The 24,940-nt window shown below is 42.1% G+C and overlaps 1 protein-coding gene across 2 annotated transcripts in view; it reads left to right on the top strand.

Annotated features, from left to right (window-relative positions):
* KCNJ5 (potassium inwardly rectifying channel subfamily J member 5) overlaps nt 1–21,994 on the top strand; it is a 112,613-nt gene extending 90,619 nt beyond the window's left edge. For both annotated transcript variants that reach the window (XM_033919209.1, XM_033919210.1), the window contains one exon: nt 21,396–21,994. In XM_033919209.1, the coding sequence (XP_033775100.1) occupies nt 21,396–21,718 (323 nt within the window). In that variant the 3' untranslated portion in view covers nt 21,719–21,994. The remainder of the gene's footprint in view (nt 1–21,395) is intronic.
* Nucleotides 21,995–24,940: the final 2,946 nt, after the last annotated feature.

The raw sequence follows: 24,940 nt of genomic DNA, 5'->3' as shown, positions 1-24,940 counted from the left end.
ATTAATAGAACCACTAGAGGTCTCTACAAACCAAACTGGTAGAGCCTTAGAGGTCTCAAAAATATTAAAACAGTGAGGGGGAGGGTTTAAAAACTATGCTTGAAGGATTGCAGCATTTCTATCTAGACCTCTTTGAAAATCAACCCACCTGGTTTCTTAACTCCAGTGCTTTTTATGGGTCTTACTGGCAGGTTTTCATCTATTTTATTGCTTGTATTTTTTTCACTAAAATAAACTCATATTTTTCTAGAAATGATTTGTTTTTCCAATGATATTCTCCTGTTCTTGTAAGAAACACTGAAACTCTTAGAGAAAAAAAGTGAAAAATGTAAATCTCCAGAAGATAGAGGACACTCAATGAAATTACAGGAGGAAATATTTTTTCTCTCAAGGAATAGTTAAGCTCGGGAACTCATTGCCAGATAATGGGATACTAGGTAAAATGGACCATTGGTCTGACCCAGTATGGATATTCTTATGTTCTTATGATTGTTGACAGTGAGTTATAGTCCTTTCATGTGCCTCCTTGAGTGGCAAGTATCTAGACAATGTGTTTCATTGGCCACATAAATGGGATTTTTCCCTATTTTATATCCCCTTCCAATTTACCCAGTCTTGCTAGGCACCAGAGCTTCCTCTGGAATCCTGCAATCATGATCCCTGAATCTGGACACTAGCCCCCCTCCTATACTAATGCGGGTTATAGCGCCGGCAGCAGTAGTAACTGCTCCAATGCTCATGAGCGTCAGAGCAGTTACCACCACTGCCAGCGCTAAAACCCACGCTATGTGTTAGTAAAGAAGGAGTAAGTTTCACCCAGATTTGTCCAATATGGGTTTACTAGGGATGGACTGTCATTTGCAATCACTTAGAAAATCTCAATGAAATATTCCATGTTATTGAATGTCATTAGCAAATGAAAACAAGCAGAAAAAAGCATGACTTTTTTTTAGGGGGGGAAGGGGTGTTTGCCAATTCTGAAACAAGCAACAACAAAAAAGACTTAAAACAAAATGAACAATGCTGTAATGACATAGGACACAAAACAAAAATATTTGGGCTGCCAATCTCAAGGGCATTGTGAATATGAGAAAGCTCTCAGGATCACCCAAAAATTTCATGCTTACACACACTACTAAGGGGTCTTTTTACTAAGGTGTGCCAGCCGATTTAGCATGTGTTAACTGATTTTAGTGCATGCTAATCGGTTTACCGCAGGCTAATGGTTAGCGCACGCTAAACGCTAACGTGTCCATTATGGTCTATGACACGTTAGCGTTTAGCACACGCTAAATCAGTTAGCGTGCGCTAAATCGGCTAGCGCACCTTAGTAAAAGGACCCCTAAGTTTATAAACCACCTTGACCTGCTTGTTCAGACTGGGCATGAAACATTAAAAATTAATACTGATAGTGATCCTTCAACATTTCAAGGATATATTTTAAAAACTCACTTTATTTTGGATTGTCAACAGTAGAAAATTCCATACATGAGAAATTGTTTGTAGTTACTATATCACGTGGGCAAGATTGAAATTAATGCATTTATAGGATTTGAATGGCATTTCAGTCAATTGTTTGATGGCTGCAAAGGAGAACTTCAGGGGCCGTGTGTTAGAGGCCACTGCCCTAGGTTTACCCCATTGTATGTATGGATTTGTAGTCTTGCTCCTCTTAGGGAATATAGTTGGGAAAGCAAATCCGTGCATGCAATGGAATGGATCAACTCTGTTGGGCAAATTTGGAGCCAGCTGGCACCCCTAGGTTTCATATGAAAGAATACCTGTGAATCTCTCTTCCATGGGAGCTGTGAACATGTCCTCTGGCCTTAGCTGACTCAAGGAGCAGAAGACCTAGCATATAGACTAAGCTGGAGATCTGTTTCTGGGATGACCTCCCCCCCCCAAAAAAAAATCCCCCCAACAAACAAACATGATATTCAGTACGCTGAAGCCTTCCGCCCAATGTGTGGCGGAGGCCAAGAAGGCAAACAGAATGCTAGGAATTATTAGAAAAGGGATGGCTAACAAGACTAAGAATGTTATAATACCTCTGTATTGCTCAATGGTGTGACATCACCTCGAGTATTGCGTTCAGTTCTGGCCTCCTTATCTTAAAAAAGATATACCCCCTCCTCTACGAAACCACGCTAGCATTTTTTTAGCGCAGAGAGTCACAGTGAATGGCACACGTCGCTCCCAACACTCATAGGAACTCAATGAGCGTCGGAAGCAACGCTGGTCATTCAGCGTGGCTCTCTGCGCTAAAAAACACTAGTGCCGTTTCGTAGAAGAGGGGGATAGTGGCACTAGAAAAAGTTCAAAGAAGAGCGACCAAGATGATAAAGGGGATGGAACTCCTCATTTGAGGAAAGACTAAAAAGGTTAGGGCTCTTCAGCTTGGAAAAGAGATAGCTAAGAGGAAAAATGATTGAAATCTACAAAATCCTGAGTGGTGTAGAACGGGTTCAAGTGGATCTATTTTTTACTGCATCAAGATTTACAAAGTCTAGGGGACACTCGATGAAGTTACAGAGTAATACTTTTAAAACTAATAGGAGGAAATATTTTTTTCACTCAGAGAATAGTTAAGCTAGTGACCTGGATTGGCCACCATGAGAACGAGCTACTGGGCTTGATGGACCAGTAAGGCTATTCTTATGTTCTTAAGCTCTGGAACGCTTTGCCAGAGAACATAGGAACATAAGAATAGCCTTACTGGGTCAGACCAATGTTCCATCAAGCCCAGTAGCCTGTTCTCACGGTGGCCAATCCAGGTCACTAGTACCTGGCCAAAACCCAAGGTGTAGCAACATTTCATGCTATCAATCCAGGGCAAACAGTGGCTTCCCCATGTCTTTCTCAATAACAGACTATGGACTTTTCCTCCAAGAAATTGTCCAAACCTTTCTTAAAACCAGCTATGCTATCCACTCTTACCATAACCTCTGGCAATTCGTTCCAGAGCTTAACTATTCTCTGTGTAAAAAAATATTTCCCCCTATTGGTTTTAAAAGCATTTCCCTGTAACTTCATCAAGTGTCCCCTTGTGGTGAGAGCAGTTAATGTAGCTGGTTTTAAAAAAAGGTTTGGACATATTCCTGGAGGAAAAGTCCATAGTCTGCTGTTGAGAAAAACATGGGATGGTAGCATGGAATGCTGCTACTATTTGGAATTTTGCCAGGTACTTGTGACTTGGATTGGCTTCCATGAAGACAGGATACTGAGCTAGATGGACCATTAGTCTGATCCAGTAAGGCTATTCTTATGTTCTTAGAGACCTTATCTGGATCACAGTTGCTGTTAGCCAAATAATTAGTATCATAACCTAGATTTTAGTCAGCATTATCTTGATAATGCCACTATTCATATAGCACAAGGGCAGTCTGAGGATGGAGCCTGGGCAGAGCTGGAATTTATCCCGTGACCAGTAAAATCCAGCACTAGTATCTGGATATTTAATTTAGACAAACAAAGATAGCAAAAAGGGTGTCCAATTTTCATTTCTATATCTGTTCTGATAGCATGCTGTATATCATCACCAGCCAACTCTATGCCTGGATATTCAGTGCCAGCATCTGGATATCAGCTGACACAGAATAATTGCCATCTACAGAGTTTAAATGCTGGGCTAAGTTTTCTTTTTTCTTTTATACACCACCTATTGGTAACAGATTAAGGGGTTCCCTCATTCAAATATTATACCCCCAGACAGCAGGAAGTACTAATCAAATGTACTACAAGTCCCAGCAATCAAGGGGCTATGGAGCTCAGTGTTGAGTCACAGGGGCGGGACTCACAGGAGAGAAGTATTTCTACCCAGACTGGGTTTATTCTAGAGAGGTCCCTGAGGGAGAAAGATGAACTCTCAACTTTGCCCTAGACATGGGCAGAGGCAGGCCTTGGGAAAACAGACTGATGCCTGTACGAGTTTGGCTGAGGTAAGCCAAATAATTCTATTTTGTGTGAGGCAAATGATAACAAATAAAAATTATCTTTATTTGCAATTATGTCTTGGCTGTATATAAACTGATCTCTCTAGACAAGCCAGGCTAGCCAGCCAAAAAGGCTAGTCTTCCACACTATTAAACAAATTACTTACTCCTCCCACTATGGTGTAAAGCAGTGAATCACAAACTGTGTGCCTCCTGAGATTTCTGATGTGCTGCAACACACTGGTGAGGGGGAGAGTCATCCACGCTGGCTGCCTGCCTACAGGACGTGCCTCTTATGGCGAGAGGCATTTCCTGTAGGAAGTCAGCCAGTGTGGATGACTCTCCTGGCCGGCATCTCTCCTCCTCTCCCCGCACCTCCTGGATACCCTCTACCGGTGGGTCACAGCCAGATGGGCCTCCATACATGTGCAGACGTTGACACGATGACATCATGAATGCATGTGACATCATCGCATCGACGTCTGTGCACCTCCAGCTGCCTTCCGGCAGGGGCACAGCAACCATTCTCATATTCTGTTAGTCACTAACCTCCAACTATAAGTTCTACTCAATTGTAGCATTCTTTTTAATCATTGTAAACCGCATAGAACTTCACGGTCCTGCGGCATATAAACTGCTATTATTATTATTATTAGTGCACCGCAGGCCGAAAATTTTGCGAGACACTGGTATAAAGAATAACTAGGTTTCCCATTTCTAAAACATAATATAGTCCAAACTAGTAAAATTCCATGGAAGTCTCCTAGTGCCCTTCAAAGCATGTTTGAAATTAGTTGTTTTTTCTTTCGCAGACATTTTTAAAAGTCACCCTCAATGCCATGGCTGCTGTGTAACAGTCAAGTCCCTTTCACTCTTAAACAGTCACCAGTAGCACACTGGAACCAGACCCCAGTTCAGGACTGCAAACAGCAACTGGAAATTTAAAAGAGGAAAAAGACACATGAAAGACGACCGTGTAAATCCGGTTACCAATACTGATCTGCTGCAGGAAGTCATTACCAATAACAAACCCCAAATTAAAAGCCAGGCAGGGAAATTAAATTTTCACAAATGAGACGCTTTCCTGAGGGCTTCGAAAGAACAGCGTGTAATCGCATTAGTAGGAGAATAAAGCTGTGTCAAGCTATTACTGCACTTACAAGGGAGAGCTCAGCATGAGTCCGTTCTCCCTCTCTTTTAGAAAAGAGTGTAAAGAGGGTCAGAGTGAACCATTGTATTGGGCTTGAAGAGAGATTTCAGCACTAATTTTTCAGCTGTTCTAGAGCAATAATGGCACAAATCTGTGATCAAATTTACAATAATTTTTTCCACTTATGGAGTTTTATATTGGGTGATATTATTCAAATCAGCTAGTGCGGTGAGAACTGTTGGTTTCAATAGTGATGTCATACCATTAACATGCATAATTTCTCCCTTTAGGAGATATTTATTAAAATAGCAGCATTCTGCCTTCCACACCTGCTCATACAGCTTTCTTTCGGTAATGAACACCGTACACCTCAATCACACATTAGTAGAAAGTACATTAAATGCACATTTAAGTGGGCTTAAATTGTACTGGGACAATGCATAATCATGAAAAACAACAACACATCGGTTGAATTGCAGATTCAGGTCTAGCTTAAAACATGGAGAATACACATTTGGGCTGAGGTCAGAGGGTGTCTTCTTAGGGTCACCAGGTGTACGGGTTTACCCAGACATGTCCTCTTTTTAGAGGACTGTCCAGGCATCCGGATGGGTTTTTAAAACCTGGCACTTTGTCCAGATTTTGAAAACCATTGAGCTCGGGGCTTCGTCTGGAGGGCATCAGTGCATGCGCGGATGTGACACGATGATGTCACACACGAGCGTGCATGTGTGCGCTGTAATCACGTCGCATCCACCCTTGCACACATGCCCTCTAGATGCGAAGAGGTTTGTGTGGGGCTGGGGTTGAAAGTGGAATGGGGAGGGGCCATTTTTTTTAAATTCTTTATTCATTTTCAAACTTACAATAAGTGTGATAAAATGTCCAACCAAATTAACAATATCTATACCACTTAATAATCATCAATGGTAACAGTGATAAATACTTAACTCCCACCCTTCCCCCCTTACCTATCAAATAATCAATACTTATACAATACATAACTATAAAATTCCCCCTCCCCCTTCCCTCACAATTGAACTTGTAAATTTAAGGGAAAAGAAAATTTAATCTAATCAGTACAATACCTTGTTAATGGCTCCCAAACATCTTGAAATTTCTTGAAACTACCCCGCTGTATTGCCAGAAATCTCTCTATTTTATATATATGACATAAGGAATTCCACCAAAAATTATAATTTAATCTACTCCAGTTTTTCTGGTAGCCCTATGCCTTCTTCAATGGACGTGATTGCAGACTGAGGAAGTGGAGGATCACTTATAGCCAGATTCAGTAAATGGCGCTCAAAAATTGTCACTAAGCGCAATTCTGGAAAGTTTGTTCCAGGCTCAACACCCTTTTTTAGAACAGTATGTATCGTCAATTCCCACCCCCAAATTTGGGTGCTAGCATTGATGCCAGCTGAAACCTGATGTAAATGCTGCTACAAAAATGGTGCGTGGCCTTTGTCATAAGACGTATGGGGACAGACTTAAAGATCGCAATCTGTATATGTTGGAGGAAAGGCGGGAGAGGGGAGATATGATAGAGACGTTTAAATATCTACATAATGTAAATGCGCATGAGTCGAGTCTCTTTCATTTGAAAGGAAGCTCTAGAATGAGAGGGCATAGGATGAAGTTAAGAGGTGATAGGCTCAGGAGTAATCTAAGGAAATACTTTTTTTACAAAAAAGGGTGGTAGATGCGTGGAACAGTCTCCTAGTAGAGATGGTGGAGACAAAGACTGTGTCTGAATTCAAAAAAGCCTGGGATAGTCATGTGGAATCTGCAGATGGGCAGACTGGATAGACCATTTGGCCTTTATCTGCCATCATGTTTCTATGTCAATATGTTTTTAAATCTTCCATAGGCTATCAGCTCAGAGGAACTTTTTCACAATCCTATCTTACTTCAGCTATTTTGCCCTCTTATCATTCATATATTACTAATGGATCCTAAGCTCCCGTGAGCTCTTCATATGCCATTTCTGTCATAGGATCACCCAATATTTTTTTTTTTTTTACTTTTTCTGTTATATTTTATATTCTTGTATTATATCTTCAGAATCACTTATTTTTTTCAACCTATTGTGAGTCCGCCTCTCCTAACACAACCATGTTTAAATTGTACTTCCGCAAGGTCTAAGCTCCTCCAGCCGATCAAAAAAAAAACCAATTAAAATGCGGTTTAAGAAAATGAAGGCACCCTTAGATATCTCATAAAATGTCGCCTTTGGTACAACTAAGGAGGCACCCTGTGGTGCCTATGGCCACTATAAGCATAGCTAATGCCGGAAGTGGCCTTAGGCGCTATTAGGCACCTCTGAAGATGTGATTCTTGTGAAAGGTAGGCACCGGAAATGTAGGCCAGTAAAACCCTGGCCTACATTTCCAGTGCCCATCTTTCACATAGACGCAATTCTCCAAACAGTGCCTTTGCATGATGTACCTGCATGCAGCACAGCTTTTGTAAGCGACAACCCATGTAGGCGCTATTTGGAGAATCTGGCCCCATACGTATGAGTTTGAATCCCATTCATGTTAAACGGCATCTGAGCAGCACGGAGGCTCTCTCTAAAAGAGAGGAAGCATTGAAGTGTTGTTAGGGTTGGGCAGACTGGCCAATCTGCCACCGTTTTCTCTTTTATCCCGCCTCTCTTTGTGATCTATCAAATCAAACCACTACCTTCAAGAGGAGTGGCAACCGGCCTTCATTGATAAACTACTTATCCCCCATGCATCTGTTAGAACCCTCAGATCATCTTCCCAAAATCTACTCTTCATCCCCACCCTTAAGACATTTTGCTGTTCAACTTCCTTTGCAGTCACTGCTCCCCTTAACTGGAACTCTTTACCCCCTTTCATTAGGGAAGAACCAAGCTTAGACAAATTTAAAGGTGCCTTGTAAAGTTTCCTATATAGAGATGCTTTCGAGCACTGATGTTAGCTTTCTTTCTTAGACTTCCTCTCTTGATTTTGTACAGGCAGCCTGAATGAAACTCCTGCCCTTCTTACTGTTTTATCCTTTTCCGTTCTCTTTTCTAGATCTTATTGTAGTTCACCCCTCGCCCTTTTGTCTCTCGTTTGTCTGTTCTGCCTTTGTAATAAAGTTATTTGCTGATGGGGTTGTGGGTTCAAACCCACGCTGCTCCTTGTGACCTTGGGCAAGTCACTTAATCCCCCCATTGCCCCAGGTACATTAGGCAGATTGTGAGCCCGCCGGGACAGACAGGGAAAAATGCTTGAATACCTGAATAAATTCATGTAAACCGTTCTGAACTCCCCTGGGAGAACGGTATAGAAAAATTGAATAAATAAATTAAAAACAAAAAAATAAGTATTCCCCGATTTTATTATATTTTGTACAATCTCCTAGAATTAGGCTAGGCGATTGATCAAATTGTATTATTAAACCTGAAACTAGAGAGGCAAGGTCCAAACCTCTGCCGAGCATTCAAAATTTTCTAATACATGCCTCCTTTGCTCTTCATTCTTTTAGAAAGTACACATTCTTTAAGTGTCTCTGTTTAGAGTGTCTACTGTTGCACCTGGACCATCTCAGTAGCCTTCCTCTAATTGCTGAAGCACTTTTGTGCCATAAAGGAGGAGGATGATTAATTCATTCTTCTGAAGATATATGAGGTTTATCAGTGTTTTATTTCTAACCAAAAAATTATGCTAACAATCATTTATAGGCTGTGGCATACTGAGGGTGAGAGGCACCTGGGGCAGTGGCACCCCTTCCCCACCCTCTTTTCTGCCCTCCCCTCATCTGCTCCTTCCCACATGCCCCTTCCCACATACCTCTTTAATGTTCCCAGTGCAAGAAGCAACCCCAACCTTCTGCTCGCACCTGCGTTGGCTCTTCCTTTGATGTCACTTCCTTGGCGCAAGTCCAGGAAGTGACATCAGAGAAAGAGCTGACACTGGCGCAAGCAGCAAGTTGGGGTTGCTGCTCGCGCTGAGAACATTAAAGAGTTACGTGGGATGGGAAAGGGTGTTTGGGGGTTTGGGAAGGAGTGGGGGCGGAGAGGAGGATGAGTGCCAGCGCCACCAAGATGGTGCCTGGGGCAGACTGCCCCCCCTTACTACGCCATTAATTGTAGGGAGGTCTTTAAGGGGTGGAATGACTACAGAAGAATCCACCCCCACAATAGTCACACTCTCTGCAACCAGCAACAAAGTCTGTGAAAAGGAAAGGAAACGTCCTTATAACTCACCACTTATTTGGAAAAGAGATCACGAATGGTTGCTACAAAGGTGTACACAAAAATCCACATGCTCACAAAATACATCACCAGTGTCACATATGCAAAATATGGATACCGTCCTACCAACTACAGAATAAATTACCATAGGTTAGAAATGTGCAAACAAAAAAACAACAACTGGAAACTCCAAGAAGTTGGACGCTGCCTGGAGAAATAAAAACAGAAATCTTTTTCCGCCTGTACTATGAAAAATGCAAACATACCAGAGGTGCTGCATGTTCAGATTCCCAATGCTAGCTGTTGATTATAAAATGTGCTAATATGTGCACACGTGTGTACTCTACCTATGGCTTTATATCTGCCTCATCAATGTAGGTGCTATTGATGCTAACTTTCCACTAGTATTTTAGGAAAGACACATAGATGCGATGTAAGTGTCTTGCTATAAAATTTCTCTCTAAACGCCCACTTTTATTGTTGTGCTTGCAGATTTAAGGGCCCTTTTATTTATTTTATTTTAGATCGCATTTCCCCCAAGGAGCTCAGAACGGGTTACAGGTTAACATACGTGATATACAGTTAACATGTTACAATTTGCCATAGTTATAGTACAAGTTTTTATTCTAACTCAACACGTACTAGGAATCTAATACCAATGTATATAATATAGCGTTTATAGGGCAAGGGAAAAGGAATTGGGACTTGTATACCGCCTTTTTGTGACTTTGACATTTCCAAAGCTTACATTCAAAGTGGTGGGCACAGGGTCACAAGGAGCAGCACTGGGATTTGATCTCATAATCTCTGGATGCAGAGGCAGCAGCTCAACAACCCTTCCACAACGTATTTCAATACAAGTTTTATCCTAATGCAACACATACCGAGGATCTAGTACCAATATGTATTTCTTTGTAATCCATCGGTCGTAGCAGGGGAGTTAAGTGAAGAGGTATGCTTTTATTGCTTTCCTAAAGTTGAAGAATCCTTCAAGGGATCTGATCTGCGGAGCAGTTGATTCTTGTGGCTCGGTATAAAGTGGGAGTAGGGACGTCGTTTGGCAGTTTGCAATTGAAGGGCACACCAAGCTGTGTTAGATGCTAACGTGTGCGTAATGCAACAATAAAGTCTCAAAGAGTGGAGGAATAACCTAACGGTTAGTGCAGTGGCTTGAGAACCAGGTTCAGTTCTCTCCACAGCTCCTCTTAACTCTGGGCAAATCACTTGACCCTTCCATTGTCCCAAGTACGAAGTAAAATGCTTTGATTGTAACCATAGAAAGGCAGTATATCAAATCCCATCCTCTGCCCTTTTCCTTAATGCAGGATGCGCTAATGCATGTTAAGTTTAAGATGTGTGCATGTTAACTATGCACTAGTTTGGGGGGAGGACCTTTTTTGAGGGGGCATGTCAGGGGAAGAGAATGGGCATTTCTACTCTAATCAGCCCATCTACAGTACTAAGCGCTAACTGGTAGGCAAAAACTTTACAAGGTTCCTGACATAGGCCTAATGCTCTAGCTTCTTTATGATATCTTGCATTACGGCACACAGATCTACCACTTCTCTTTTCCTTTCTGATGTATAAACTTCCTCTTTCTCTTTTTTTTTCTCTATTGGTATTGTGATTTGCATTTGTAACCCCTTATCTGTGTTTATGATAGGCGGTATATCAAAAATAAACTGATACTTGGTACAATGTAGCTGCACTGCTTTCTTAATATGTGATGGTAAGTGCTCCTGTGATAATTATTTAAATGGCCATGAACTAATGGTCCCAAGAAACAAACAGGCAACCAGTCCACAAGGGTCATTATGGCAGAATGTTTAAAGAAGACTGGAGAAAGACACAAGCAATCCAAAAAAGTCCACATTATTTGATTAGCAGAAGCAGAGGAGGTTAAAAAACCCTGCCTAACTTGGCCAAGTTTCACCCGAAGGCTGGAACTTGTAAGGGAGATCAACATTTTGTCAGTATTGGTGTAAGGTATTTTATATACCAATCTTAGGGCTACCATATGGCTCCAGAAAAAGGAGGATGGATTGAGGCATCTAGGTTTTGCTTCCATTGAAAGCAATGGAAGTAAGGAGGATAGACTGAGACATTTGGGTTTTACCTCCATTGAAAGCAATGGAAGAAAAACCCGGATATCTCAATCTGTCCTCCATTTTCTGGAGCCATTTGGTAACCCTACACCAATCTGGTATTTCAAGTCCCTGAGACATTAGAAAATCAAACCTGGCTGGTGGGATATGCCAGAAGGCTACCCTGAAGATGTGCCTCTGAAGTTACTCCCCAAATTTATGATGTTATGGTGTCGAAAGGTTTGATTTTCTAATGAGAGAAATGGGTGTGACTATCCATAGTGTACAGGACTGATGCTTAAGAAGTTGTAACTTTGAGCATAAGCACCAAATGATGGTAGTTAGGTGTGCAATTGGAGGTATTCTATAACTTTTCGCCTAACTTCTGGCTTGTCCATGCCCCTCCTATAATCATGCCCCCTTTAGAGTTGTGCACTATAAAATTTAGTCAAACAAACAATAGAAATCACTCCATTGAAAATAGTGTGAAAACTGTGTGCCTAGAATGATCGTATAAAGTGAAAGAAAAAGCCTCAGACTATCGGAGAGGTGTACCTACACTCTTCCACCCAAGCATCATAGGCATAAAACTTTTGCATAAGATTTATAGCAGGTAAGAGCATAAAAATAGCCCAAATAAATACTAGTGTGGAAAAAACACTATTAGCAAAGAAGCACAGCCAGGCCGATGATCGTTTTGTGGCAAACCGCCACTGCTTCAGGGCCTTGACAAACTCCAGGCTTATCTGTTTGCAGGTCAAAACAACTGCATACAACCAGTTTGTTTAATTTTGGCTATTTATTTATGCTATTAATCTTATGCGAAAGTTTTTTTGCATATGATGCTTGGGTGGAAGAGTGTGGGTACACCTCCAAAAGTCTGAGGCTTTTTCTTTCCCTTTATACAATCATTCTGGGCACACAGTGTTTTCAATGGAATGATTTCTATTGTTTGTTTATCTATCCCTCCATTCCTCTTTTTTTGGGACTATAAAATTTAGTTACACATGTAGAATTGGGCATAGGGCAGATCTGTGCATAATTTCTAATTAGTGCCAATTTATTTATTTTAAAAATTTATATACCACATATAACTATGCGGTTTCCATATCACATACATAAAATCTTGTCTCCCTGCGATTACTACATATAATATAGACATATCTAAACAACATCATTAATCGTCCCTGTTATAAACAGGAATAGAGCACAAATTCAATCAATTCAGAAATACAATCAAACTTTTAATTATACATTGCTGTCAAAAGAGTTCTAAAAGGCAGTTAACAACTGAAATATATCTTGCATAAGAAGGCATTGGCAGGGGGGCGCTAGTGAGCACCTGAGGGAATGGCAGCTTGAATTCGAGCTCCGGCGACACACTGCACTAAAATCTATTTTACACAGCTTTCTGCCTGCACTTTGGTGGCTCATAGTATCTCTCGACTTTCGGTGAGTTCGGGTCCTTAATTATTTCCCTTATTGGGCCATGTCTGCCACTGAGAGCGGCAAATGCATGAAAATTGACCCCCCTTCACCCTCTAAGCCGCTGGCCTCTAAATCGGAGGATTCCCCGATGTCACTATTGCTCGAGGAAGTGCGCGCTATGAAGGATATGCTTTCGGAAATAAATATCAATATTGAAGATATCAAGCAGGATGTTTCCATCATGAAAACTGACCTGTTACACTTTAGAACTCGGGTGGAATCTCTTGAAATAAAACAACGTGCTACCGACGACAATGTTAAAGATCTCCAGCGCCATCTTAAGCGCGTGACACAGCTCGAGAGAGATCTGGATGAGGCGAACGATCGGGCTCGTAAACTGAACATTCGTATCCTTGGAATACCAGAGGGTCGTGAGGGTCAGAATTTAATTAAATTTCTGCAAGATACCATCCCTGCTCTGCTAGAAATTACCTTCTCTCAGCTCTTTGAAATCGAAGCTGCTCACCGTATCAACTCACAACGTGTGCCACGTGAGAATTTTCCCAGGCCGATCATCCTAAGTCTCCTCCGCTTCAATCAAACTATTGAAATTATGCAAAAAGCCAAACTGAAAGCGCCGCTCAAATACAAGGGTAAAAGCCTGATGTTTCTCCCCGACTTGAGCAAGACCTCTACTCGTTTAAGGAAACAGCTTCTCGAGTACCGTCCTCGTCTTAAAGCACTCAACGCCCGCTTCGGGATGTTTTATCCTGCTCGCCTGCGAGTCACCCTTCAGAATCGCACTAAGGATTTCACCGATCCCAATCAACTTGGAGACTATTTGGAATCCATTTCACCCAGCACCATTGATGCTACTTGACTGTTTCTTAAGCATTTGTGGATCTGAATTATACTGCCTGACTGTGTATAATGCTACTGCTTTTTTCCCTTCTTACCTCTTCTTCTCCCACTTTCATCCTCTTTCTTTTCCTCCACAAATCTAAATGAGCTCAGGGCTGCTTCTCTTTTTTTTTGCTCTTTTGATTTCTGCGCTGTTCTGCTATCACCTAAGCTTTCATTCTGATAACTTTTCCCTTTTCCTTCACCTTGCCTGCTATTCTGCTCATCTTTTTGTATCATCATGATAGCTTGCCTGTTCTTCTCCTACTACTGCCCTGCTAAGTCCCTTCTCATCGATATCACTTTCTACTACCAGAGCTGTTGCCTGCCTCTTTCTTCCTTCCCTTGATAAGTAGCTTATGTTCTCTTCGTGTCAGATTTGCTTACCAACATACTACACTTTCTATTGCTTTTCTTTGATTCCTGCATTTTTCTTCTACTCCTTCTTTTTCTACGCTAACAAATCTCTTACTTTTTCTCTGTGTAAACCCGTGAATGCTGCACTGTTTGCAGTTGTTTGCTGTTGCTCATTCATACCTGTTGTTCTTTCATTGTTTACTGACCCAATGTTTTTCTCCCCTTGCAGAGATGTTGTTTTTCTGCATGAGGAGTGGATGCAATATAGAAGTGTTGTTTGTATATTGAACCTTTGCACAGTGTATATTCTTGTCATTTTTTTTTATCTCTGTGCCTATCAAATGCATATCACTTAATGTGAAAGGTTTACTTAACCCTTTGAAACAGATTAAAATACTGCAATATATAACTCGATTCCACCCAGATGTGGCCCTTCTCCAAGAAACGCACCTAGGTGCTGCGGAAGCTTCTAAATTTTCATGTAATTGGGCCCTTCCCCCTATTTTCTCTCCTGCAGTAGATAGTAAGAATGGAGTCATCATTCTAGTTAGAAAACATCCTGACTTCATCGTAACAGACCAGTCCTGCGACTCAGAGGGCAGATGGGTGAGGATCACTCTGTCTCATCACCATTCATCCATGGCTATATTCAACATATACGCCCCTAATAAGGACTGCCCTGAGTTTTTCCACAACTTGGCGAACTCCATTACCGCCTTGGGAAATATCCCATTTATCCTTGGAGGCGACTTCAATCTTGCCCTAGATCCCACAATGGACAGACAATCCTTGGCTCCGCACAGACCTTCCAGGGCCTGGCAGGCTTTGAAAGACGTCATTCAACATCTGAATATTTGCGACCCTTGGAGAATTTTACACCCAGATGCATGCACATTTTCTTTTTTTTCTTCGCCCCACTCTTCTTTTTCAAGAATTGATTACTTTTTGACCTCTCCATCCCTTCTCTCCAGTGTCTCTAAAGCGGACATTTATTCTATTCTAGTATCTGACCACGCTATGATTAGCATAGACCTTCAAATAATGAATCCTTCCTCTGTATCACCGTCCTGGAGGTTTGACTCCACCTTGCTTGATGACCCCGACTTCATAACTTGTTTCACGTCGTCCATGCAAGAATTTCTTCAATTCAACACTGTGGAACATACCAACTGGTTTATCTTCTGGGATGCACTCAAAGCGTTCCTACGTGGGGTCATCATCTCCTTCAAGTCCAAGAAAAATAAAGAGTCAACTAAGTGTCGTGTTTAACTAGAAAACCGGATTGCATCTTTGGAATTGCTTTTCTGTATCGATCCATCTGATACGGTCCTTTTTGAACAACTTCGTCAGCTTCGACTTCAATATAATTGTCTCCTGGCTTCTACCGCAGGAAAGTCCTTGTTCATGAAAGAGGCAACATATTATGCGGAACATGATACCGCTGGACACCTGTTAGCCAACTACTTAAAATCCCAATTGGAGCGGTCCTTCATAACTTCCATAAAATCCAAAGAAGGCGACTTTCTTACTTCTAGACCAGATATACTAGCTCGCTTTCATGAATACTATAGTGAATTATACACTTCACAAGCTCCACTGGCTGCAGATGTCAAATCCTTTTTAGATCGAATGGATTGTCCTACCCTCAACATGGACGATAACGAAATTTTCTGTTCTCCCATCACCGAAGCTGAAATTGCCTCAGCCTTGCAGGGTATGGCTAAGAGGAAAACACCCGGCCCTGATGGCATTCCAGTAGAACTGTATATTTCATTCCAATCTCTCTTTCTACCATTATTCCAGGGACTATTTGAGCACCTAATTCAATCTAGGGAAGCTAAGGGCTCTTTTACAGAGGCTGTGATCGTGGTATTACCGAAAGCTGGCAAAGACAAACAATTGGTACAAAGTTACAGACCCCTGTCTATGATAAATGTGGACGCTAAATTGTATGCTAAAATACTAGCGGGGCGTTTACAAACACTTCTCCCACGACTGATCGTTCCTGAACAGACAGGTTTTATGCAGGGACGTCTTTCTCATGACAACTCAAGACTCTTCTTCAACATCCTTAGGAGAGTGGAGGAACAGGACAGTCACCATCTTGCCATTGGCCTCAACGCTGAAAAAGCGTTCGATAGAGTTGAATGGTCCTTCCTATTTTCTGCTTCACCGACTCTGCAATTGATATGATTGGTGTCCTCTACTCTTCACCCTCCACTCGGATTCAAATCAACAATCAGTTATCAAATTTTTTTCACCCCAGTCGTGGGACTCGTCAAGGCTGTCCCTTGTCCCCCCTGCTATTCAACATAGCCCTTGAACCACTTCTTTTGCATATCAAACTCAATAATAAAATCTATGGTATATCAACTGGTAACACCCTTGTCAAGTATTCGGCATATGCAGATGACATCTTGTTGTATACCACCCCTGACTCTATTCCACATGTCCTTACCACGATCAATGAATACTCTAAAGTCTCTGGCTATAAGCTCAACCGTTCTAAGTCCGAAATTATGCCTCTGAGCCATCCAGAGGTCAAACATTCTATGCAACCTCTTGATTTTGCCTGGTCTGACAATACCCTGAAATATTTGGGAATCTACTTTGCACCCACTATTGAGGACACATTACTGCTTAATACCGATAAGATTATGTCCATGGTCAAAGTTCTCCTGTCTCGATGGTCACCCTTACGACTTACCTGGTGGGGCCATCTCAGCACTATCAAGATGATGGTCGCACCCAAGGTTCTTTACTTCTTGAACATGATTCCGATTATGTTTCCGCCTACCTTTTACACTGCTGTTGAAAAATTGCTTGTCACATTCCTTTGGTGCTCTAAACCACCGAGAATAGCTTTAGCTAAATTGAAAGCGAGCAAGGAAATGGGTGGAGTTAACTTCCCGGATCTTCACTCATATCATGCCGCTTTTATTATGCAGCAAACTTCCTACTGGTTTATGCCTTCGAACAATACATATTCACCTATTTGGCTCTCTTGGGAACAAGCCTGCTTTGTGGGCCAACCACTACATCTTTTACCATTCCAGCTCTTGCCCAAATCTGCTAACCCTGTGTTCCATAGTGCTAAATCGGCTGTTGGTCTCATTGAGCACAATCTGTCCCATCCTTGGAAATCCACATTGAGTACTCCGATTTGGGATAATGTCAACTTCAAGATTCTTAACCAACCCATCCATTGGTTGGGATGGCAAGATGCAGGAATTTGGACTGTTCGGGATCTACGAGATGATGTATTCTGGTTGTCTTTCCTCCAACTACAACAAAGATATCATCTAGCCAGTTCACAGCACTTTAAATGGATCCAATTGATTCACTGCTTGTCGTCTCACATGCGCACTTCTACTCTTGCTCCTGATACTCCTGATATCTTGGCCGTTCTCAGCCAATTTCATGCTGTTAAAGGCTGTGCCTCAAAGTGGTACAAATGGCTACAGGAAAGAATTCATCATCATCCGATTGGCACTGAACATACTTGGGAATTTGACTTACAGATTTCTCCTCTTGAGGACGCTTGGAAGTGTATTTGGACCTCATTGCTGCGCTCCTCTTGTTCCTCCTCGTTGAAACAAACAATGTATTTTGTCTTACACAGGGCTGTCTGGACTCCACATAAGCTATCTCATTTCAAATCCTCTGAGTCTGGATCCTGTTGGTCATGTAATAAGGATAAAGGTACTTTTCTCCACCAACTTTTTCACTGCCCTTTGATATCCCCTTTTTGGCAATCAATTTGGAAAACGATATCTGAGACGTTTTCCATTCACACTCCACTCACCCCTGCTATTGTCATACTGGGATCTCATGCTATTAATACTGATCTGTTGGAAAATGACTCGAAACTCTTTAACTTGTTATTGCAGTTGGGTATTAAACTGGTCCTAAAAAATTGGAAAAATGTCTCTGCTGTAACGTATAGTATGTGGTGGAACATGGTCTGTGTTACTGCGAAATATGAGAGGGCTTCTGCCTTAAAATCTACAACATTGCACTCGTTTGAACGTAATTGGCAGCTCCTATTGGACATTTCTCTCCCCTCTCCACTCTGAACCTATCAATTTCTTCATTGCATTGGGTTATTTCAGATTGATTGTTTGATTACTATGTTATTTTTACTTCATGACTGGATACTGTGCTGCTGTATTTGTCTGTGCTGCACTTCTATGTTCATTTTTTCATATTGTTCTTTCTTATTGTTCTTTTTGTTTGTATTCATATTGGAAACGTAATAAAACTTATTGAACTTAAAAAAAAAGAAGGCATTGGAAAATAATTGAGTTTTCAGCATTTTCTTAAAATTCATCCTCCCCATACAAAACCGCAGGATACCAGGCAAGGCATTCCATAGTTCTACGCCAGCCACAGATATCACTGATGCTCCGATCCTAGCATGCATAGTCGACATTCCACCCTCCAAACTTAATTTCATCCCATTTACATCTCTAAGCTCTCTTCTCTGGAAACTCAGATCCATTAAAGCTTATTTCGATACAGCGGCATTCAGAACCCTAGTCCAATCCCTCGTACTGAGTCTACTTGACTACTGTAACATCGCCTATTTAGCAATCTCCCAAAAGAACATGCAGCGTTTACAATTGATGCAAAATGCAGCGGTCAAACTGATCTTTGGGCTGAGGAAGTTTGACCACGTGACACCATTGGCAGCTGCATTGGCTGCCAATAGAGGCGCGCGTAAAGTTTAAATTTGCTTGCTTCTGCTTCAAAGCACTACGCGGACTTGCCCCTAAATATATAACTGACCTTTCGTCTTCTCAGCCAACAGACACAAGAGAAGCTCACATTCCAACTTCGTTTCCCCCCCAGTGAGAGGTTGTAAACTGAAAAAACACCATGAACATCTTCTCTCGCACCAAGCAGAATCATGGGGTAAAGACCTAGAACAATTGCTTTCGCCCACTACTTATGAGGAATTTAGGAAACGTCTGAAAACACACCTGTTCCTAAAGTATCTAGACAACTGATCCTCTCTTCTCTCTCCCCTTTATAACAATTAACTTGTTCTACTGATCACTCTCTCCTCAAAAATGGATTTCCTGTCCTATTAACCCTCTTTCTTCCTCCCCTCTTAAAGTCAATTTGTACCTTTGCATAATCTTTGTAAACCGCATAGAACTTCACGGTATTGCGTTATATAAGCTGTTATTATTATTATTATTATTATTCTCGGTTTATAGATCTCGAAGAATTCTTGTAAGATCTTTGGGGAAGCATGATACAATGTCTGATGTATAATCACAACAATCTTAAACTGCACTCTTTGTTGCATAGGTAACCAATGTAGTTTCTTCAACACAGGAGTTATATAGGTACTCTTTGGTAATGTCAATAATTGATGATCAGATAATTAGTTTGCGTGCTCAGCTTAGGCAACTTGGCCTACTGTTATACAATATATTAATAGAAGTTTCCAGGGATGGAGCATAGGCAATGTGATGGAAAGATGAGCACTTATGCACCTACTTTACAAAAAGTGTGCGTATGTGCCGATTCCCGGAAGCACACATAGCACACCTTACATATAAACAGGATTTGATCTAACTTAGGTATCCTTTTACTAAGTGACAGTAAGCACTAATGCGTGCTTATCACAACTTAAAATCCACAAAAGAGGGCTGCACTTAGAAGCCTTGTACTAACTACAGGCTTGGGGAGCACCAACCATGCACTAAAAGACACTTTTTCTTTTTGACATGTGGGCATGCTTGGAGGTGGAGAACAGGTGTGCCCTATGCTAATCGGTTAGCGCACGAGCATTGGTATGCACTGACCAATTAGAACAAGATTAGCATGGGAGCCCTTACCGCCAACAAAATGATAGCAATAGGGTCTCATGTCCTAATGGCCATATGCTTATTTTTAAATTAGCATGCAGCCATTGCAAGGGAAAGCAAGCTGTGGCCACTTTAGAGCCATGCTAAAAAGTGGCCTGCACTATTTTTAATGCGTGAGTTTCCCTCGTGCTGAGGCCACTTTTTAGCATGGCATTGTAAAAGGGCCCTTTAGTGTGGGAACAGGGTATGTGGAGGATAGCCTTGGGAAATAGACATCCCTTTGCTAATCAGATTAAATAGTACCAGATAGGAGGAGCATCCAGGTAAGAGGCATTCTGTTAATCAAGTTACAGCTTGAGTTAGTTACAGACCACATAGGTTTGATTCAATAAATAGAGCCCAAAGTTAGGAGCTGGCATGATCCACACTAAGCTTGGATGTATTAACAGCAGTTAGTATAGCTAGGTTTAAGAATGCTTTGGACAGGTTCCTGGAGGAAAAGTCCATAGTCTTCTATTGAGGCAGACATGTATTTGTGACCTGGAATGGCCACTCTGGAAACAGGATGCTGGTCTACAGATAGGGTAGTTTTTCTCAAGTACCTAATTTCAAGTACCTGATGTAATTTGGGGGGAGGAGCCAGCAAGCTAAAAAACGTTAATAATCGAAACCGTGAATATTGAAACCACGAATACGGAGGGAGAAGTACCTAATTTCATTTTACACTTCTCCCTCCGTATTCGCGGTTTCAGTGTTCACGGTTTCGATTATTCACGGTTTTTAGCTTGCTGGCTCCTCCCCCAAAATTACAGAGTATCCTTTATAGAATACTAGCTTAGCATGCATTTTGCACCTAACTTTTGGCGAGAGCATTTACCCTTGCCAAAGGCTAGTGTAAATGCTTACATTCAACTGATGGATAGGGATAGGGGAACAAATACAGGTATTCTATAACATCGCACTTAACTTCTGGGAACACCATCACCTGCCCATGCCCCTCCCCTGGCCATACCCCCTTTTAAGTTTGCACTCTATGAAATTTAGGCGCCCATGATAGGGTATAGGACAGATCCAAGCATAACTCCTAATTACTGTCAGTTAAGTGCTTGTTAACTCCAGTAGTTAATTTTTAGCACCTAATTGACTAATTATGCACAGATCTGGTTTCCGTGTCCAAAATTTGTGTTCCAAATTTGGACAACTTATAAAGAATCCAGGGGCTAGCCTTTTCTTGGCATCAATTTCTAATATGCTTTAATCAGAGATAGGACAGAGGCACTTTCTGGAGGGGAAATTTTAGAACACTCTTGGTTATTGAACTTGTACCACAATGCATTATTATTTTTGTCCTTCTCATTTCTACTATTTGAAATCATCATTGCAGGTACCACACAGCATCAGGATAGAGTTATCAAAGATCAAGGCATTGGGTAACCTGACAGCTGTCTAGAGATAAGAACCATTCTGGTCATATGCTGGTCTGTTTTTAATATGTACATACTTGTTTCAACCTAGGAATGACCTGCCAGGCTCGGAGTTCCTATCTGGACACAGAAGTGCTTTGGGGTTACCGCTTCACCCCTGTTCTCACACTGGAAAAAGACTTTTATGAAGTAGACTATAACAGCTTCCATGATACCTATGAAACAAACACACCGACTTGCTGTGCTAAAGACCAAGCAGCATCGTTTCAGGAAGGAGACCTCCTCAGCCGCCTCTCCAGTGCCACCCTGCAAAGCAGCAACATGGACGTAGAAGCCGGGGTGGTAGAGGAGGAGGCTGAATTAACTGGAGCCAATGGTACAGCAAGTACAATGCAGGAGGAGGTTTCTGCATAGAACAACTGAATCACATCAAAAGCCCAGAACCCCCCTCCCCACCATAAAAAAAAAGTTCTCTACAGCCTCTTGCTTGCAGCAAAAGGCTCCTCTGTAAGTGGTGGGCTCATGTAGGGGGCATAATTCCAAGCTGATTACACAGACCTATTGAGTAATTGCCTTCTTTGTTTCACCTATAACTATAAATATCTTTTCAGCTGTGCTTCAGATGAATGTATGTATAACTCAATTCTCCAGTACAAATTCCTGTGAATTTTTTTTCCAAGCTGAGTGGATGAGAATACCATAATGCTGATTTAAAACAAAATCTTTTCCATTGGGATGCTGATGTGTCATTATCTTTGCCTTATAAGGACCTCTGTGAAATGCATCCTTCAGTCATTCACATGCTCCTGTTTTGAGCCGGTAAAGTTGCTATAACGGAACTACTTTTCCACTGGAGACTGTGTGTCTGTCAGTAGTTAAAATGGAGAAAAGTTCTGTCCTTTAGGAGGAGCTGATGTACTTAACCTTAATAGAAATAGATGATTTGGGGTCTGAGAGTGATTGACCCCTCTTCATGGATCACTGGATTAACAGCTCTAGTAGAACCCTGGTAGCTACAGTAATTATAATAGCAGTCAATCTAGAGAATGCAAATAATCAGGAATGCAATCCTCTTCCACTAACTTTGCCAAAATCCTTGAACTGTAATGCAACTAAGGCTGCCACTTCAAAGTTCAATGCCAACATTTTGCTTTTCTCAATGGAGAGCCAACTTTTCTTGGGAATGAAAAACGATGTAGTGTAAGATAATAAAAACATGACAAAACCATCAAGTTATAATTATCTTTCAAGTTTCTGTGTATTACAGAAAATCATTTAGCTGATACAGAAAAAGCCATTACAGGCAATTCTATAAACTACATTCTAGACTGGAAGATATGCCCACAGTTCACCCATGTGTACACCCTCTCGCAGTTAGGTGCTAATATTAGACGCCAATATTAATTGAGCAATAGGCTTAATTAGTGCCTATATTGGCACTCAGCACCTTACAATGAGATTTAATTGGGAGTTAATTGAACTTGATTCTATAAAAAGTAAGCACCTAGCCCAAAGCGCCCACACTAAAAGTGGGCGTGATTAGAGGCAGAACATGGGCATGTTTTTGAGTCGGACACTTCTTTGTGAATTATGTACCATTAAGTTCTAATATCGGCACCTAACTTTAGGCATAGAAAATGCCAGCATAAATTGGGAGTACCATCTAAGCACACTTAGGCAATGCTAAGTGTGATTCTATAATGGGCACCTAAGTGTTATAGAATCGGTACCTATATCAGCACCTGACTTTAGGCGGATTTATAGAATCAGGGCCTTAGGTGCTGCCTTATAGAATGGCATCCAGTGGCGTAGTAATAGGGGGAGGGGACGGTCCATCCCGGGCGCCATGTTGGTAGAGACGCCAGCACCATTCCTCCTCTTTACGCCCACCCCACTTCTTTCCACTCTTCCACTCACCACCTGCATGCCCCCTTCCCCTGTACCTCTAGTTGAAGTTGTTGCTCGTGGCGGTCAACCATGTGTTCCTCGTGACCCCATCAGCTTGCCCACTGACGTCACTTCTGGGTGCCACGCATAGGAAGTGATGTCAGCGGGAGAGCTGACAGGGTTGCAAGGAGCATGTGGTTGACTACCACAAGCAACAACTTCAACTAGAGGTACATGGGAAAGAAAGGGGGAGCGGGAAAGGAGCGGAGGGGCAGGGATAAGGGCAGGGTAGGGGCACCACTGCCCTGGGCACCTCTCACCCTCGCTGCACATCGACACCTAGCTGTATAGACAATGGCAGACACAACTGAGTGCATCTAACTGAGTCATGCAAAGCCCATAGAGGGCAATTCAATAAAGTGGTACCTAGAGCTCAGCACTTTTGACATGTTGCCGACTTCTAGGCACCGTTTTATAGAATTGCCATTGACCTGGCATAAATGGTCATGCCTAAACTTAGGTTCACCAGTTTGGGTTTACACTAGTATTCTTTTACAGTGTCTTAGTGCACAGAAGCAGTGGTGTAGCGAGGGTGAGAGGTGCCTGGGGGGGTGGTACCCTTTCCCCCCTCATTTCTGCCCCTCCCCGCTCCTTCCCCAATCTTGCCTGTCACGTGTCCCATCCCTCTTCCCTTGTACCTCTAGTTGAAGTTGTTCCTTGCAGCGGTCAACAACATGCTCCTTGCGACCCTGTCGGCTCTCCCTCTGATGTCCTATTCGTGGCACCCAGAAGTGGCATCAACTGGAGAGCCTAAGGGGTTGTGAAGAGCATGTTTTTGACCGCTGTGAACAACAACTTCAACTAGAGGTATAGCAGAAGGGTAGAGGGCGAGCGTGCAGAGAAGAGGAATGGGAAGAGGCAGGGGGGCAGGGAGGAGGAGGGGTGCTAGCACCCCCACCAACATGGTGCCCGGAGCGGATCACCCTCTCACCCCCCCTTACTACACCATTACACAGAAGTGGTTAAAGAATTGGTGCACAGGGCGTGACATTAGTGCGCTTAACTGGAGATGCCAAGTTAAAGAATTGCCCCATCTGACCAGATCCTATAAATGGTGTACAAATTTCAATGCTCAAAATTGCACGCTATCCTGAGATGCACATGCAACTAAATTAGCTAACAAGCCAATTAGCACCAATAACTGGGTGCCAACAATCAAGTATTGGTATTAACTGGCAACATTTTCGATTTGCACACACTTCTTGCTAAATGCTAAGATCCGTGCTCAAATCTTATAGCATGCAACTCAAAAGAGGGCATGGCCATGGGAAGAGAATGGGAGTATCAGGGGCATTCACTAAAGATGCACACAGTAATACTGAATATCGGAGATATGTGCCTAACTTGCATGCCAAAATTTGCACCAGGTTTTAGATGGTGTAACTCCTTATGCCCAAAGTTTGGTGCAGAAATCAGCTCTCAGTGCTATTGTACAAACAATGCTGTTTATAGAATGGAACTCTACAGATTTTTTTTTCAATGCTGTTTATTTCAGCACCGTTTACTGAATCTAATTCATTGTGTGTAGTAGACAGAGCTTTTCCCTTTTGCTTTCTCCATTGAAATGCACTGGGTTTACAGCAGGGACAGAGAGAACCACTTTGGCATTAACATAAGAACAGAAGAGCAAGAGTTGCTATACTGAGGCAGACTGAAGGTCCATCAAGCCCAGTATCCTGTTTCCAATAG

The sequence above is a fragment of the Geotrypetes seraphini genome, chromosome 13 (genome assembly GCF_902459505.1).
Source record: "Geotrypetes seraphini chromosome 13, aGeoSer1.1, whole genome shotgun sequence".
Taxonomy (NCBI): domain Eukaryota; kingdom Metazoa; phylum Chordata; class Amphibia; order Gymnophiona; family Dermophiidae; genus Geotrypetes; species Geotrypetes seraphini.
Note: the sequence above shows the minus strand (reverse complement) of the source record. Positions and strands in the feature narration are given on the sequence as shown.